At 38.0% G+C, this 18533-nt stretch overlaps 2 protein-coding genes, 1 non-coding gene and 1 pseudogene across 5 annotated transcripts; 2 read left to right on the top strand and 2 right to left on the bottom strand.

Annotated features, from left to right (window-relative positions):
• The first annotated feature begins 1087 nt into the window (after window positions 1–1087).
• LOC103932603 lies at window positions 1088–7736 on the top strand (annotated as a pseudogene).
• Window positions 7737–10572: 2836 nt separating this feature from the next.
• On the bottom strand, window positions 10573–14196 carry LOC103932602 (oxidation resistance protein 1). Of its 2 annotated transcripts, XM_009342231.3 has the most exons (8): window positions 13748–14192; window positions 12736–13265; window positions 12558–12630; window positions 12156–12233; window positions 12007–12070; window positions 11177–11264; window positions 10943–11027; window positions 10573–10825 (listed from the first exon to the last, which is right to left on the bottom strand). In XM_009342231.3, the coding sequence occupies exons 1-8, from the start codon at window positions 13880–13882 to the stop codon at window positions 10742–10744; spliced, it is 1137 nt and encodes a 378-aa protein (XP_009340506.1). In that variant the 5' UTR covers window positions 13883–14192; the 3' UTR covers window positions 10573–10741. The 2 variants fall into 2 exon arrangements, with proteins under 2 accessions (XP_009340506.1, XP_048437896.1); XM_048581939.1 differs by lacking the exons at window positions 10573–10825; window positions 10943–11027 and having other exon boundaries at window positions 11207–11289; window positions 13748–14196.
• Window positions 14197–14249: 53 nt separating this feature from the next.
• Window positions 14250–14322, top strand: TRNAR-ACG. Its single transcript has one exon. It is a non-coding gene; the product is annotated as a tRNA-Arg (tRNA).
• A 1876-nt stretch (window positions 14323–16198) lies between these two features.
• On the bottom strand, window positions 16199–18533 carry LOC103932601. 2 transcript variants are annotated; one of them, XM_009342230.3, is made up of 4 exons: window positions 18244–18509; window positions 18054–18127; window positions 17160–17601; window positions 16199–16757 (listed from the first exon to the last, which is right to left on the bottom strand). In XM_009342230.3, the coding sequence occupies exons 1-4, from the start codon at window positions 18358–18360 to the stop codon at window positions 16485–16487; spliced, it is 906 nt and encodes a 301-aa protein (XP_009340505.1). In that variant the 5' UTR covers window positions 18361–18509; the 3' UTR covers window positions 16199–16484. The 2 variants fall into 2 exon arrangements, with proteins under 2 accessions (XP_009340505.1, XP_048437895.1); XM_048581938.1 differs by having other exon boundaries at window positions 16699–16877; window positions 18244–18533.

Here is an 18533-nt window from a genome sequence, read left to right as displayed (position 1 = left end):
TAAGTAATGGATTTTGGAGGATTTGAGAGCCAATTTATGAATAAAAAGGGCTGTGAAGAATCCCATTCACACCCCTAGGATTTCTTTCTTCAAACTGACTTCTCTTTTATCATGCTCTCGATGCTGTACTCGTGCAACATCTCGTTCTTTCTTTCTTCAAACTGACTTCTCTTTTATCATGCTCTCGATGCTGTACTCGTGCAACATCTCGTTCTTTCTTTCTTCAAACTGACTTCTCTTTTATCATGCTCTCGATGCTATACTCGTGCAACATCTCGTTCTGCTCCTTGGCTTGGCAAAAGTACATCTTTGCGCTTAAGCTTGGTGGCTACCCGTCACGGGGTTTCAAGGCCTGGTAGTGTCCACACCACGGCGCTGGCTTTAAACCCTCATCATTTTCATCAGGATTTAATAGCACTTTGAGCTCCTATTTTGTGCTGTCTAATAAGAGCCAAATGGCAATTAAAACCCGTTTAAATTTTCGGCACAAAGTTGTTAGCTTCTGATTGCTTCCTTTGTTGAAATTTTGAAATCGTCAGCAGCTGCTTTTGCTTTCTTATCTTTCATTTTCTTCTATTTTCTCAAATTGAGAGAGAGAGAGAGAGAGATTCTAATGGTGGAGAGAGATTTTCACATTGACCAGCAATTAACTCAAAACATCTTTCACATTTAATTGTTGATTGTGTATTTATTTATTTAGCATTTTCATTAACAAATATTGGGTGATGAGGATATTGATGCGTAGTACTATAGTATAGTAAACTAGTACATGACCTTGAGCTTTTACAATGCGTTTTTGTTGTGGTTGCTTTATCTGAATTTTTACTTTGTATGTTAGATTTCTATATCATTTATGTTGTAGGAATCAACTATAAATCTATAGAAATTCATGAAACAAGTCCATACAAATCCATAGAAATCTATAATAAAAACCCATATAAATCTACCAAAATCCATATAAATTTATAAAGTCTATTAAAATCCTTTAGAATTTGTCACTTAAAAAAAAATCCTTTAAAATCCTCTAAAATCCATCCCCTAAACTCTCTTTTTAAAATCCTCAGACTACACCCCCTAAACTCTCTTTTTAAAATCCTACACCCCCTAAACTCTCTTTTTAAAATCCTCAGACTACACCCCCTAAATTCACCCGATTCCTCTGATTCCGCAGCCACAACTTGCACTCTTTGCTATTCCCTCCTCCGCTCCTCCACGCCTGGCCGTCGCCAACATGTGTGGGATTCTGGCATTGCTCGGCTGCATGACAACTCCCAGGCCAAGCGCTCCCGCATCATCGAGCTCTCTCGCAGGTACCGCATTTCTATTTCTTGTTTTTCTTTCCCGAGTTTTTTTTATTTTGTTTGATTTCTCCTGGATGGATGAGAGATGGGGAAATGTTTGAGTGTGGATGAATGGATTGTAGGTTGAGGCATCGAGGTCCAGATTGGAGTGGATTGCACTGCCATGGAAATTGTTATCTTGCTCATCAACGTTTGGCGATTGTCGACCCTGCTTCTGGTGATCAGCCGCTTTGCAATGAAGACAAGACCGTTATTGTCACTGTACTCTTTCTCTCTCTTTAGCATTGCGTTGTTCGTATTATTATTTCGTTGCATTACGTTGAGCTTATTGGTGATTGATGGGGAGTTTTCGATTGAATGAAGATTAGTTTGTAAACTTTGTATTGGGCAAAAGTTGAAATTTTCAATTTGGTTCGTTGGAGTGAAACTAGAAACTGGAATTTTTATCGTTGGGTATCACATATAGATTGGAAGTTATTGAAATGTAACTCATTAAATGCATACCCGTAGACGTCTCACATACTATGAAGGAATGTATTATTTTAGAAACACCATAGGACTTGAAAGGTGGTGAACCATGCATGAGCAAGGTGGAGCCAGAGGAAACTTTGGTGGAGGCCCTGTAGGGATACTGACGTGCAAATCATTTGTCTGGAGAATTTTTCCTTTTCCTACAAATTCTCATTCTATTCCATGGCCAAAGATAAAGTTAGTAGGATTGTCATCAGTTGCACAAAAGTGTTCCCTACTTTTCTCTCCCCACACCCCCTTTGATGATACTCCTGGTAATTTGTGTAGTGAAATAAAGGATTTCATGTTCTCGTCACAACTCTGTAATTTTGAACTTCGATTGATCTTGAATTGGCTGCAACCATATCCAGTTCAGATTTTTTGTAGTTTTTTATGTTGGATTATTTTGTTTTCCTCTTTTTTACCTTTTATCCAACTACATTGACTTAAACTTCTGCTTGATTGTTGGAACTGTGTGTTTAGGTCAATGGTGAGATATATAACCATAAGCAATTGAGAGAAAATCTGAAGTCGCACCAGTTCCGAACTGGCAGTGACTGTGAAGTGATTGCACATCTTGTAAGTAAATGAGCATTGCTTTGAGATCTGGTAATCTGTGATTAAATTACTTTCTTTAAATTGGAATAACATAAATGGTTCTCTCTTGCATTAATTTATGTAAATTATTTTCGTATTTTATCACGAACGTTTATCTTTGGCAGTATGAAGAACATGGAGAGGAGTTTGTAGACATGTTGGACGGCATGTTTTCCATTTTCCTTCACACGAGACCAAAGTCTTATCGCAGCTTGAGATGCAATTGGTATCACCCCACTTTACATGGGCTGGGGTCTTGATGGTATGTACCATGTCAGTTACTTAAAAGAAAAGAAGAAACAGTTTTGTTCTAGACCCTTCTGACCAAAACAAGAAAAATATATATTATTTGCTATACTGCTGCTTTATTTTATTATTTTACTGTTAAGAGGTATTTGTAATCACCGTCCAGATTTGAGCCTTATTTATACACATATAACCTACAATCGTTATCATTTTTAAGCTTTAATTATTTCTCAGACACACTTTTAAGGAGTTCATATTTCTTGGCAGGATCAATTTGGTTTGCTTCAGAAATGAAAGCTTTAAGTGATGATTCGAAAGATTCATATCTTTTCCTCCTGGGCATATTTACTCTAGCAAGCAAGGTATGTATATGTTGAGCTCTTATTAGTAGCAATGACTTGTGTTGGTGAATCATAGGAGTTCTGCATACAGCCCTCTTATAATGTCCTTGTCCTATTTAAGAAAAAAGTAGAAGGAATAATCCTATTATACTTGAGGATGGAAAGACATTTTGCACATACTTGGAGGGGTAGGACATGTTTTTTTATCTTATTACCTTAAAAAGTTAAGAACTTGTGAACTGAGTGTTGTCTTTCTAGATTCGTAGAACATGCATGTAAATTGTTGACCAAAACAAAATATGCATGTAAAATTCTCAAGTTGTGTGCCATTTAGATTTTGTATGCACTGTAAATTTTATTTATCCACTATATGTTTGCAGGAGAACTTAGAAGGTGGTACAATCCACCCTGGTTTCTGGAACAGACACCATCGGCTTCTTAAGATCCCCTAGTTTTACGTAAGGCTTTTGAGAGGGTATGCAATGAACTACTTTACATTGTGTTTTCTTTATTATGATTGATGAAATAGTGGCAATATTTGCAAAGAATCAAACTCCATTTTTGCATTTTTGTTTTGTTTTTGTTTTTGTTTTTGTTTTGAGAAGCATGTTACTTGGACAAATAACCTACCATATAAGTTATTCCTTTTATATACCCATAACCTTGTCCGTACATTTGGTTATGCTAATGCTGGGTGGGTTGAGATGAATTGGAAAAAAAAATAGAGTATCATATTTGTGCTATGTATTCCCTTCTCCCTAGCAGAGCCTCATGTCAAGGCTAGGAATGGCTTTCAGATATATGGTTTGTTTAGATGAATTTAAGAGCTCGTTTGTATGTACTTTTAAAGTGACTAAAAGCGCTTTTAGAGAAAATGTTTATGGGTTTCAAAAGCACTTGAAGTGCTTTCTACAAGAAGCACCAGTTATGTGCTGCTTCTAGGAAGCACTTTAAGTGCTTTTCCAGGATTTACTAGCATTTTTACTAAAGATTGTTTCCAAAAATATTTTCACCAAAAGCACTTTCAGTCATTTTAAAAGCACATCCAAACAAGCTCTAAATCTATTTAAACCCAGGTAGTAGGTCAAATTGGCTTCCGCATCTCACTCTTATACCACGTTAAGTGTACAATTTCTAATTTTATCTTATACTTTGGTACTGAAATCTTGTAGGCCGTGGTTAAGAGACTTATGACAGATGTACCATTTGGTGTTCTTTTGTCTGGAGGACTGGACTCATCACTTGTTGCTGCTGTGGCTAGTCGCTATTTGGCTGATTCAGAAGCTGCATGTCAGTGGGGATCACAGTTGCACACGTTTTGCATTGGCTTGGAGGTAATCATTTTAGATAGCCAAAATTGGTGCTTACTTAGTGTAGTGCTATCTTGTTTAGATAGCCACATGTGATGCTCTCTCAAGGTCCCCAACCCTTCCCCTTTGTTTCCAGTTTTCTTGACAGTGCAGCTTGGTCAATTCAAGTACCACATTTGTTCATTTTTTGTGCAAAGGACGTCCATTTAGATATAATGCTATAACTTCACACTGCCAATATGTTTATTATCCTTTCAAAAACTTAGAAAGGACACCTGATTTCCAGTTTGAAATAAGTATGTATTACACTTTGTGGTAAAATTTTCAGACAAGGGTGGGCTTCGTCCATTTCTATTGACGTCAAAATCTCACTAATAACAAGTTGTCCATTTATTATTCCTAATGACGTCTCACTGATAAAAAGTTGTACTCCGACACATTTATGTCTATAATGAAGCAATTGAACTGTTAATACGTTTATGATATCTACATACTTGTATGGTTAGTTAAAGTGGCAAGTTCAAAGAAATAAAAGGACCTTGTTGTAGATGTGCAATCATCATTCCCATGTAAATTCTGTCACCTGAGAGATTTAGGTGTATTTTATTGCAATCAATCTTTATGAGACATTATCTACTGATGGTTTTTCTCTACATTTAAATGCTACATTTTCAATCTTCAGAGCTCACCAGATTTGAAAGCAGCGAGAGAAGTTGCAGATTATCTTGGGACTCGTCATCATGAGTTTCACTTTACTGTCCAGGTAATTGATGAAGGATGCAAGAAGAATAATTCTACTTAGGCTTAAGTTATGTCTGAAATTTAGGAATCAGGTGATCTGTTTGGTATTTCTTTTAAAATTTAGGGATTGAATTTAAAGATTAATTTGCTATTCCGAAAATTTATTATCTTTGGCATTTAATGATTTTGAATTGCTTGTGATAGCCTTCACACTGTTGGTATATTGATTAAAAAAACAATATTGTGTTTATACCGATTTTGTTTCTCTGTAAAATCTTCTGTCTTTGTCTTGCTTTCCTTGTATTCATTTCTACACGTTCTTCTATTTTCTATGTTAATTGATTCTTGAGGAAACTTTGTCCTACATCAGTAATTTGAGGAAAAATCATGGATCTACGTTCCCAGGATTCATACAAATAATTCATTTCTTTACTTTGATGTTTCAGGAAGGCATAGATGCACTTGAGGAAGTTATTTACATATTGAAACATATGATGTAACGACTATCAGAGCTAGCACTCCCATGTTTCTTATGTCTCGAAAAATTAAATCTTTGGGAGTAAAGATGGTTATTTCTGGGGAAGGTTCAGATGAAATTTTTGGAGGTTACTTGTATTTCCACAAGGCACCAACAAGGAGGAGTTTCACCAAGAAACATGTCAGAAGGTACCCCATGAACTATCTGTTCCCCTAGTTGTTTCTTTTTTGTTTTATTTGCACAAATGGTTATGTACTTTCAATATTTCAGGGTTCTTTTTCTTCCTTTCTTCTACTTATTGATGGCCATTTTAACATTTGCTTTAGTTTTTTTCCCCTTATTGAACTGTTGTAACTACTCGACAGATTAAAGCTCTTCATCTGTATGACTGTCTGAGGGCCAATAAATCAACTTCAGCTTGGGGTGTTGAGGCTCGTGTGCCCTTTTTGGATAAAGAATTCATCAATATTGCCATGAACATTGATCCAGAATGGAAGATGGTATAGCACATATACCGTTGGTATTTCCTTCTATTTCTCAGTTTTGTATGAAGCATCTCATATAAAATATAATTCCAAGTTTACTACTGTCATTTGGCATATAGTGGCTCCCATCCATGACACAAATTAAGAAATGGCTCGGTCTCATTGTCCTCTAAGTACTTGCACTTATAACGGCAGATCAGGCCTGGGAGAATTGAGAAGTGGGTCTTACGCAATGCATTTGATGATGATCAGAAGCCATATTTGCAGAAGGTTTGTAACTTTTTATTTTTGTGCCAGTAATCATGTTATACATGATTATTATTGTACTCGTTTTATTGTTGTCAGTAAGGTGTCTTGTATTCAAATTTCATATGTTGTTGAGAACCCAGCCTCTCACAGTCCGTACTTGAATATTTTTTGGTTATATATATACATTGTTTCAAAACCAGCTAGGCTCTCAACAATGTATGGTCAATCAACCGGCCACTCACTCCGTGGTGTGGAGGTGCCCAATTTGTGCAATATATAGCTAAATTGTTTGCACCTTGTGTTGGTTGGGTAATAGCACATATTGTACAGGCAGAAGGAACACTTCACTGATGGCGTAGGCTACAGTTGGATTGATGGCTTGAAAGATCATGCAAACAGTCAAGTAAGCATCACCTTTAACTTGAAGTGATATTTTTTATGGAAATATTCTGTTGTCTGTGTTGTCTGCCACTTTCCAGGTTATTAATTTGGACTCTTGATTAGGCATGTCCTTTTTGAATTTGTGGTCCAAATCAAGAGTTTGGCGGTAGAACATGTCATTGCAATTCAATTTAGAGTTCCATCTGTACTTTGTTCCAAAACCAGCGTCAGAATACATTAGAGATGCTTCTTCTTTATCTCCATATAGTTAATTAGTCATCTTTGCTGATCCAATGCTGATCAATGAATATACCCTGAAAATACTCTTTACCACAAAAGAAGCATACTATTACCGGACAATATTTGAGAAATTCTTTCCAAAGGTGACATACAAATTCTATGAATAGCCAAGGAAGGCGGGCTACATGAAAGAGATTTTATACACTTGCCTTGTCATTATATCTTGCTTCATTTTTTTGTTCATCACGATGGAGTTGGTGAAAGATTTCTGTGCACGCTGTATTCTTGTACTAAGCAGGCAAATAGTATCTAATGAAATTATGATGGGCATGCTATTTCTTTGCTCTCATGTTTAATAGTGCACCTTGATGAAAAATGGTTAAGGGTTGGTTTAATTAAGTGTGTTCAATCTGCTATCTCTTAACAGATTGCTGCCAGATCAACAGTTCCGGGTGGTCCAAGTGTGGCATGCAGTACAGCAAAAAGCTGTGGAATGGGATGCAGAATGGTCAAAAAATCCTGATCCATCTGGTCGGGCTGCACTTGGTATTCATGCAGCTGCGTACGAGGAGGCAGCAGGGAATGCAAGTAATGGAAATGTTCTCAGTGGCTCTCAAAAAGTACAAGAAGGGATTGTAGCGAAAGCTGCCGCAGTTGTTTGAGTTCAACTCAATTTCAAAATGATGGGTTCAGGTCTTAGTTGCAGTTGGGTTATACTTTTTATAGGTTGCTAATTAACTAGTTAGTATTGGTTTCTTTTCCTACATGTGGATCAGTTCAAATTTTCTTGGATGAGACTGGACTTGTAATTATGTGTATGGTTCTACATGTCTATTCAAAGTCGGATAACAGAAAAATTTCACTTGGAGAAGCGCATGATGATTGTTTTGGAGTGCCAATCACAGCTCTCTAATTGAAGGGAAAAGCTTGGCACCTTAAGATTGAGGAGTTACAATCATGTCCAACCGTCGGTTTCGGTCATAAGCTGATGAGCATCACTGGACTTTTGAGCCTGGTTTTGAGACGGTCTGTTTGGGGAGTGAAGTTCTGCCACTGCAGTATCAACAAACCCCACCAACAAAATGTAGCACAAAGTTTAAGCAAATACCAAATAGATGTTGTAAGAGATTACATTCGTTCAAGATGGTCTACGTACACCTACTACTTCGTCGGAACGCATCCTTTACTCTCATCATAAGCTGAAGTATTTACGATATACTATGTCATAATTTCCAAACAATACATAGGTGTGAAATACATACTCTCAACACATTTAACCAGATTACAGTTTTTAATTACTCCCACGCAGATTTCCTGTATACATACATACATACATATACCAAATATGGCCCAGAGACGTCAGGGAAGTTAAAAACGTCTAATTTACTTTGCTTTATAATTTAATTTATAAACAGGCAAAGAATATGTATAAAGATAATAACACTGATTAAAAATTGGAATGAACAAACATGAAGGATAATAAAAACTGCAATTAGAAAAGATAAGATATGTTAAAGCTGAATTTTGATGGATTGGTGTCCAAGGACAAGGCGGCTGCGACTTTTGTTCTCATAAATTGTGATGGCCATGTTGTGAGAGCGGGTGTTTTAAACCATGATGGGGCCACTATTACTTTCGCTGAATTTATGGGCTTAAAAGAATGCCTTAAGTTTGCTTGGTCCAAGGGTTTCCAGAGGGTGGTTGTGGAGGGGGACTCCAAAATTTTATCAAAGCAATGAAGGGAAGTTGGGAGGTCCCCTGAAACGATCAAAACGTTAATCGAGGATGCCCGTGGTAGTGCTTGCTCCTTTAGGCAGGTCGATTGGAATCATATTTACCGTGAGGCTAATTTTGTCGCTGATGCCTTGACCCACATTGGTCTTTCTCTAGAATCTCCACATGTTTGGGGTCATTGTATACCTACTAGTGCCCTTCTTGCTTTTAACTTTGATTTATTGAAAACGGTTGTACTCGTGGTTTTTCGCTTTAATGCCTTATTTTATGGATCCCAAAAATAAATAAATAAATAAATAAAGATAAAGTAAACTCACATTTATTTTTTGATGTTCAAATTTAGAGGGAAGCACTTCAGAGTTCTGATACAAAGATAGCACTCAAAAGGAAAGCACGAAAGAGAATATTTTACCAAGTGAAAATAATTATGTACACACAACTAAGCCAAGAAGCCCTATAAACAGAAAACCAAAAGAAAATTGGAAGTCCACGTGTCGTAAAAACAGAGAGGCACCATAAAGCAGCTTTGCACATTGGGGGGCATCTTCACTTTATGGAGTGGATTTGACTCAACTTCACGTGGTTGAACAGAAAGATTCTTGAAAAAGAAGCATACTACAGAAAGATTCTTGAAAAAGAAGCACACTCACAAAAACTACAAGAACCAAGGACAATTATTCAAAGAAAAGATAATTGTCAGCATTTAGTTATCAGACAACACATTTTCTTGTCTATATCACTTTATCTTTTCTCAGAGAAAAGCATTTCAGGCTTTATTTCTTTGGACGAATAGGAGGACAGATCCCATAAAAGTCGTCTTTGTTATCATCTCCGAAGTCTTCATCCATGCGATGTTGGGATGACGCGACTTCTGATTCTATATCCTCATCATCTAAGCCGTCGAGTTCAAGAATTTTCAAAACCTTTTCTTTCAAATTCTTTTTTTGAACAGAAAGGGCTGGACTCAATTAAAGACAGTTTTTCAGTCTTTTTGAATGAATCAAGGGTAGATCAAGGTAACTCAGCAACAGGATGCCTATCAGGCAGGATTCTCCGGGCTTTGAGAGCTGATGACTTTAAATGATCAAGATGAAATTTACACGCAAGAGCTATAGATCTTTCAGTGCTTCTTATGCCAGTGATAATGATATTATACACTAATTTTGGGATCATATAAATCTTTCTGTGGAGATGTGCATCCTTCCATGAGCGTGACAAGTCGAGGTGTAGGCTGAACATGAAAGTACGTGGAGTGAGGGTCTTCAAAATCACATGTGATTTACAGGTGGACAGATGATTTGGTAATTGTATGGGAGTCCTGAACTCGAATCTTGACTCCTACCTGCAGTTGAGGAGGTTTGACACCTTCAGGAGCATGCCAGTGGGGATCAAATTTACACTTTTTGCATTGGCTTGGAAGAAACAAAAACTCTGCCTCTCTTTAGATAGCCAAAATTGGTCCCCACCCCTTCCCCTTTTCCCAGTTCTGGCCGTGCTGCGTGGTCAATGCAAGTCCCGCAAATGTTCACTTCTGTATACAAGAGACGTCTGTTTAGTAGTGCTTTAACGTCACGCTGCCGACCTGTTTATTATCCATTCAAAACTGGTACAGAACCTGAATTCCAGTATGAAATAAGTACGTTTTACACTTTGTAGTTAAAAAATCAGACAAATGCCACTGATAAAAAGTTGTAGTCCGAGTCTGAGTCCGAGTCCGAGTCCGGCACGTTTATGTTTGCTGGGGCAATTGAGCTGCTAATACGTTTATGATCTCTGTATACTTGTATAGTTCCATTAATGTGGCAAATTTAAAGAAATAGAAGGTCCTTGCTGTAGATGTTCATTCGTCCTTCCCACGTAGAGATCCGAAGAGCAATATATCGTACGATCACGGTCCAGCCTAGGTTTCGAAGAAGAGCAATACACCCTAGTGTTTTTGTTACGTGTATAAGAAAGGCATTGGCAACCAGCATACTATTCACAATCATTACTACCTAATCAAAACCGTCGTACAATGCCAAGGTGGTGTTTATGTACATGGAGGACTAGCTCCAGCAACAGTAATAAACCTGTTGTTATGGTGATGATACAGCAACCATCAGAGAAAAATGCGGTCTAAATTATGCATTCACCAACGGCAAATCCCAGGTGACTCCATACGGCTTAGAGCAAGTACTTCCTCATACTTGGTAGCATATACGAAGCCCCATAACTGCATTACACAAAAGTATATGACTTCATAATATTTTCATCTATTTTCCTCGGAAACAATCCGAATTCACTACGAATACACACACGCACACATCTCTCAGAGAGAATTTGTGCATACCTCAACTTCTTTCACCTCAAAGTCTTCTGAGTTTGCAAGACAAGGATTCCCATAGGTTTCGGAGCATGAGCTTGATCCACTCAATCTGAGACCAAAAAAGCAAAAATTGAACAAAAGAGCAAAAAAGCAACTGAACAAAATTCTAAATCACTTTATAAAGAAGGATTGCTAAATAAGAAAAGAGTTCTACAATGAAAAGAAAAAATATTAAAAAAACGAAGGCAAAATTCTCACAGCTCACTGTCCAAATATAGCGCAAAATGACCACCCCCGCCAATTGCTAAAAAGTCATTGGAGCACAATGTGAAATAGCGATTTGCACCTGCTTGTACATTTTGCAGTTAATTCTAGCATAATTAGTTTAATATATTCCACTCAGGTATTTAAAAAAGACGAAGAAGAAGAAAAAGAAGAGAACATAATATTTTAATACTTACACAGTGGTTTTCCTCTCTTAAGATGGTTTCATGAATGATAAACTATAACATATTCCAAATGCAATACTCAAGCCTTCCCCAACAGAAAGAAAACAACCATCGTATAATATTTCAAATGGTATATTTAGCATTGAACATCGATCATACAATTGGTTCTGTGCAGTTGCTTATGGAATCAAAAGTGCCAGGACTGCAATTGGGCATTAGGACCCGAACCAGATAAAGTCCATAAAACTAAGAATATGAGAGTTAAAGAAAGCAATCACATAATACAAAAGCTACATCAGAAGAATGAAGGCTACAAAAAAGGTTTAACCTAATAGAAATTATAAGATTACATTGGTTCAAAACGCTCCACTACTACTACTACAAATACTATTGCTACTACTACTACTATATGTTGGACCGCGTGCTTTATACATTTTCAACATATTTAATTACGAGACATATTTTAGTTACTCCCTCACAGAATATTTATTGCAAGCAAAAGTATTCAAGTTTCTATCTCTATCTAATATGAATAAGAAAACAATTTTAAGGCATGAAAAGGACCAGGCCCGCCACCTAAATAAGTTGATGAAAAGTTAGAAACTTTATACCCTGGAAGTAAATAGGATAAATTGGTACCTGTAGGGCGAAATATAACAGGATGGCCAGGTGTATTTGTGAAAACAAATGTATCATTTGTTCCCTGTTTAAAATGTCAGCATGATTACCAGACATAGAATGAAATCTTTGTAGATGAACTCAATAGACAAAATGCTTTTTAGCAGGACCTGATACTTCTTGTTGGTTGGTCTAAGAGGTGCCTCCACCAAGCCGCCAAAAACTGCACCTTTACGGTCTCCAACAACCTGTGAAAAAATAAAAAAATAAAGTAGAACATTTTTATTTGGAGAATATGCATCGATATGAACTATGAACTTAAAAACCAGCAACTTTGATAACGAGTTACAGAAGCAATCCAAACAAATAATTAAGGCAATTGTTCATTATACTTTCCCAAACTGCATGAGCTCAAGGAATCTTATTGATAATTGTTCAGTTTGTGTCACGTCCTGTTGCTTATTAGATGATTTGAACTTAACACGGTACTATAAACAAATTTAGTTGGTCTAAAAATGGTCATATAGAAATTTGTTGAAATGAATGATGCTAATAGTTTGGTTAATAATTACCAGCAAACTGAGGCCAGGCCAAAGCATGCTTCTTCTGTATAGGGTTGACAATGATATGCCATGCCTCCATGTACTGCAGGACACGAGGAATACATTTGTACAATGTTGCATAGGAATGATAAAATAAAAACTTTCAAAAGATCTAACTGTAATGCTGCAAATGAATATTCCTGTGTACCTATACAGCAACAACCATTTCCGTCCTTGAACAAGCGCTGGCATTGAAGCATAAAGAGCAGTTCTAGTTATTTCTGTAAGAAGTAAAGAAGGTTCAGAAATGTCTGGGTGATCAACCAAAGGCACAGGCGTTGGGGCTTTCTGCATAGGCCTAATCTCAACTCTAGTGAAGTTCGAATCATTTGCATCATCAACTTTCATGTCAGGGTTACCCTTGCGCTCTTGACTCCGATACCCACCAAATCTAGCAGCCTGGAACATAACTTTACTAAGCGACTGTTTCCCCTTCGAAAGCAAACTTCTCTTTCCACCATTTCCTTTCATTGCGGAATCAGATGATGGGTTGCTCCTATCCATCTGATCATCAATCTGCTCATCTGAATTTTTATTAGTATCTCCAGACTCTGAAGACGACAATAGTGAGTAGAGGAATGCACTAAAGGAAGACGTGTCGGGCCCATCAACAACATTAGCGGGATTCTCTTCGCTGATTGATCCATTTTGACTTCTTTTGGAGTCATCCACATCTTCCTGCGGAAACAAGAACTATCCAATCAGAGCTCAAACGACTACTTTTAAAGGCTAATTGAACACACAGAGTCTGATGTTTTCCAATAAATAACAAAATGCCTCCATACTCCTCCTAACCCAACTATAAATTGATCTTAGTTTTCCATGGACATGATTTTATCCAGACTTCAAGATTTTATCCAAAACTGCTAAGTTCCTAACCATTAGTATTGAATTTTGGTTGTAACATACAGTTCGGTTGCAAAAACTAATCAAAGCAAAATTGAAATCCCTAATAACAGAAGTCTCTAAACAATCATATGTAGCTCCAGAAGAAAAGATCCAAGAAAACCCATAATCCAAGTTAAAGACAGAGATTCAGCATGAACTGGGTTTGCAGCCAAATGATCAGAAGACTAAATACCACAAAACACCAAACCATTTATATCATAAAACCCAAAAAAAACCCAGAAAGCATTGAGAGAGAGAGAGAGAGGACTTACAGAGAGAGGAGGAGGAGGAGAGGGTTTGGAGGGTTTGTCAGAAATGGGGTTGAGGAAGACAGTGGTGAGATCAGATACAAAGTGGGCAGCCTTGCTCCGAAACGACCGTGGCCTACCCATCTCTTCCTTTGACATCTATAATCTATCCAACCAATCAAGCATCATCTCTATCAATCATCTGACTGACTCCATTGATTCTGAGTCAGACAAAATACTCCCGATTTCTTGATTTTCCTTTTTTCCGACCAGTTCGTCAAAGGGTCGATCCAAAAAGAAGGAAACTTTGAGCTTTATCTGATTCAGGGAAAAGGGTTTTTTAGATTGATGAATAAAAGATGGGTAGAGGAAAGAGTGAGCTCGAAGCTAATCAGCTATGGCCTTTCTTTTTCGTACTTTGTTGGGGTCGCTGGTCTGCTGGCGACTCACCTACGCCAAGGCTAAGAAGTACGCCAGCGGTAGTAGTATAATTTTGATAAAGACATACGAAAGGTAGAATAACAAGGACTTCATGGCCCAATGGATAAGGCGCTGGTCTACGAAACCAGAGATTCTGGGTTCGATCCCCAGTGAAGTCGGTTTCTATGTTTTTATTCAAATTTTTATGGTTTGCTTACTTATGCGGCGTTGGTTGACTTGAAGCATCGTCGGCTTTTATGGACAGTGGTAGACAGCTACACATACTCCGCGACACGGCAAAAAGCAAAAGAAAAGTACAAGAAATCCCTCGAAGAAGATTACATCGATTGAATTTGTGGAAAAAAAATAAAAAGTTTAAATATCCTACTTTCATTTTAACTAAAATTCAAGCTTTTTGTAATGAAACCTCTTATTTGACGGATCATACAGGTGATAGTTAACAAGTTGAAGATAGTATCAGTGTTGAAGTGGACCTTCGGCTAGTCTCTATGATAATTTTCACATGGTATCAGAGACAAGGAGTGGGCTCATACAACTACATGATAGGTTTGTCCCGTTGACCCCGCGTGAGGGTGGTCGGTCCGTTGGCCCGCGCGTAGGGTGAGTCCCTTTGACTCCACATGGTTGATGATGTGTGGATCTTCCACGTGTGATCCACTAATTGAATCCCCACATGAGGAGACGTGTTGAAATATCCACGTCGACATAATTTATGAAAGAAGGAGAGTTTAAATATCCTGATCCTATTTCAACTAATACCGAGGTTTTTTGTGATAAAACCCCACACATAGAGATGGTAATTACCAAAACACCTAACGGAATTGTGTAGATGATAATTACCAATACATCAAACAAGTGCGTGACCATTACATGTCCGATACGCAGGATTTGAAGGCTGACAAAGATGATGAGTTCCTCAAACTACTGAGACAAACAACCAAAAGCTTGACCTTCCCTTAGAAATACTTTGAGAAGGTTCTTCGACAGGCCATCAACAAGCTTGGGACAGATGGAGGAGCACTTACTAGAGTTCTTACCACTCGGGCTGAGGTGACTTGCAGCGCATCAAAGAAGAATACTACCGGAGAAACAAGGTTCGTTTGGACCATGCGATTGTCAAGGACACTCGCGGGGACTATGAGAAGTTTCTTGTGTAACTGATCGGACATGAAGATGCTTGAGTAACGCTGCTGATCCCATAAGGGTTATTTTCCATGAGTTATTATTATTGTTTCGTTTCTCTTTTCTTTCTTTCTTTCTTTCTTTCTTAGATTGGTAGCGAGTTTAGGGTGAGTTTAGGGTTCGATTATCTCTAGTTTAACAAAATAACTTCACTAATTTAGTAAATTAAGATTTTGTTGTTCACTGCGAATCTATGAAGACCTCAAACTACTGCTCTTGAGACCAAACCCGCAACTCCTTTCAGGAGAAACTTTCATAGATTCGCCCTCAAACTACTGCTCTTGAGACCAAACTTGCAACTCCCTTCAGGAGAAACCTTCATGTCACGTCCCGACGCCACGGGGTGTATACACACCACACCAATGAGTGCTTCATTGGCTTCGTTTTTTTGTGCTTCAAGAGCCACATTAAGGTGCAAATTAAACACAACTTATTTTTTCACAAACTAGCCCCTTTAGGTCCATTTTCTTTCAGAAGGATCTAATAAGCTAGAGTTGGAACTGTAAACTTTCTTCAAGTAATGAAAATTGGAAAATCATTTTCGCATTCTCGTTTTCTCCACTTCTTAATTTATTTCTAAACTATCCATCACTTGACGTCCCTTGATTTATTCAATCCAGTGACTAGGACAAAAAAAATGAGAGAGTAGCGCATGGGGAGAAAAAGAAAGTGCGGAAATAATTTCCCTTAAAATTAACCTAAATTACGAACTTTTCCACCTTTTTCAATCCAAAAAACAGCATCTCAACCAGATTTTCTTGACACCAATGGCTGGACCAAGCAAGTAGAAGAAGAGTGTAAAAATTCTTAAATTATCATCTATTTTGTAAATGAAATAGGCCCAGAAACAAGTGAACACAAACTTGAAACTGAGATAAACATGCTTGTAATAACCAATTAGTCAAAACCTCCTGCATATTTTTCTGACTACATTTCATGCACTACCCACATATAACTGTATGGCTACAACTCAGTCTCACATCCAACGCCCCAAAACCCTAGAGATCGAAGATGCTCATCTCATCAGGGCGGGCAAGAAGGGTTTTACAAGTCAGAACACAGAGTCCGCTATGGGAAATCATATGATGGGACCGACTTTATTGATGATAAAGGAAAGTAACAAGTCAGGGATTATGAGTTAAACCAAGGCAATGCTGCTCTCTCCACCGGGGGGCTTGCGAACACCACCCAGATAGTCTCTGGATGATGCCTTTCCATCAGCAAAGATGTTGCTGCCATTCATCTCTCTCAGCTTAGCCGTGCTTAGGGGCTTTTCAGCAGACCCTGGAGCAACATCACCTTTAAATATATCATTCCCTGTCAGCTCTGCAAACTTCTGGTTATGTATTTTCCTAGAAGTCTTGGAAACAGGTTCCTCACTGAACATAATATTACTCTGACCTCCAGCAGGCTGTGTGACAAAAAGTAAATTTCAATACAACAATTCAAGAAATGTTACTTCGCAAGATAGTCTAGGATTACTCGGCAGAGTAATACATACCTGGATTACAGGAAAGCGTTCTCCAGCAGGCTATCTTTCTAGGCTATCAATTTTGAAACTTTGATCCAATTAATTCTTGTTGGAAAGAATGGTCCAAACTAACAGTCTGACAACCTAACATACTAGACGACTATTTGACAACAAACCCTAAACAGGAGAACCCTCAATTGCATACTTAAAACCAAAATTATGGAAGTCTAATTTATCTAGTGTTATATTTCCTAATTGATTAATTATCATAACTAAAGCTGAGAAAAGAAGATATGAATGAAAACATTCATTCACAAAAACAAAATGAATCAGTAAACTCACATTTGAAACTTTGACAGAGGTGCGTAGATTTCGGGGTGCAGGCTCCCCAATGTCTCTGGTTTCTCTAGTTTGCAGGGTGTGAGCAGCAGCCAATGATCGAGGCACGACTTCAGGAGGAGGGCCAAAGATGTCATTTCCAGTGAGCTCCTTTGACTTGGCATTTGATCCACTCTTCTTGGATTTTAAATCGGAGTTGGACTGCAATGTCCCACTCAATTCACGCTGCTTGGCAACCTCAGGAACAGTGACAGGCTTCTTAGGCGTGACACGTTCATCAACACTGAATGAGATTTGGCTGATTCCATTGAGTGCTTGCTGATAAATACGAAGCCCTGTTTTGTTACTAGCATTATTAGATTCTGGTGCAGCATCCTTGCCTGAACCTGCTGCAAATATGCCATTTCCAGTAATCTCCTTCAGTTTATAGCCTGAACAAGGCTTCCTGTACCACATTTCATCTGGGTTTTAGATTTTCAATATTGACCATTAACCATATACTTTAAACTTAAAGTAGTGATTTTTTTTACCAAAAAAAAAAAAGTACTGATTTCTTGGTGGATCTAAGATGGGCAAATTTGAAAAAAAAAGAGAAGGAAAAAAATTGGGTTTCATTGCAAGCATTTGTAGACATACGTGGGTTAGGCTAGTCGGGCAAGGCAGTGAACTGCCTCGGATATTAGAGTAGTTTAGAATATCGTCTTATCAGAAAACATAAATTAGGATCACATGAATATAAAACAATCAAAGTAAATATTCTTCAGATCAGAAAACAGAAAATTTTGTCGCCTTCATTCAGCAGTTTGAGCAGGTTAATGGGTAATTAGCAGAAAATTATAGTAATGAAGCATGCACCACTAAATTAATAGCTAGATCTGAGTTGAGAGGAGATCTCACTGTTTGTTGAGGCTCTGAGCTTCTTCATCAGTGATCTGACCGCCATGGAGCACCTTGCTGATTCCATCCGACGGCTGAAAATGCACCTCTTGAGCTTGATTAGCTTTCTTAATTCACCATCACCAAGAAAGAAAGCAAGAAGAAATTTACATTGACTACTGAGTAATGTTGAAGTGGAAAGTAAAGGAACCTGATGAGAGCGGTGGGCGGAGGAGGCGGTGGGCGGAGAGTCGGAGTGTGGGACCTCTTTCCACGTCAGCATATCGGCAGTGTCTCTGCGAGGCTTTCTCAGTGGTGTTGTCTCCATTGTTTTCGGTCTCTCCCTCTCCCTCTGGTCTGAGTCTCTCTTCGTCCTTTGGCCGGCTATTTGGGGTTTTGAGATAATTTTGAATTTTGAATGAATAGAAAATAGTATTCATAAATAAATAAAGCAAAAGTAATAAAATCCCATAACATTTTGTCATTTTCGAAACAGGAGAA

Source organism: the organism of the source record quoted next, unplaced genomic scaffold (genome assembly GCF_019419815.1).
Source record: "Pyrus x bretschneideri cultivar Hongxiangsu unplaced genomic scaffold, Pyrus_bretschneideri_v1 Contig18, whole genome shotgun sequence".
NCBI classification, from domain to species: Eukaryota; Viridiplantae; Streptophyta; class Magnoliopsida; order Rosales; family Rosaceae; genus Pyrus; species Pyrus x bretschneideri.
This window is presented reverse-complemented; position numbering and strand designations above follow the sequence as displayed.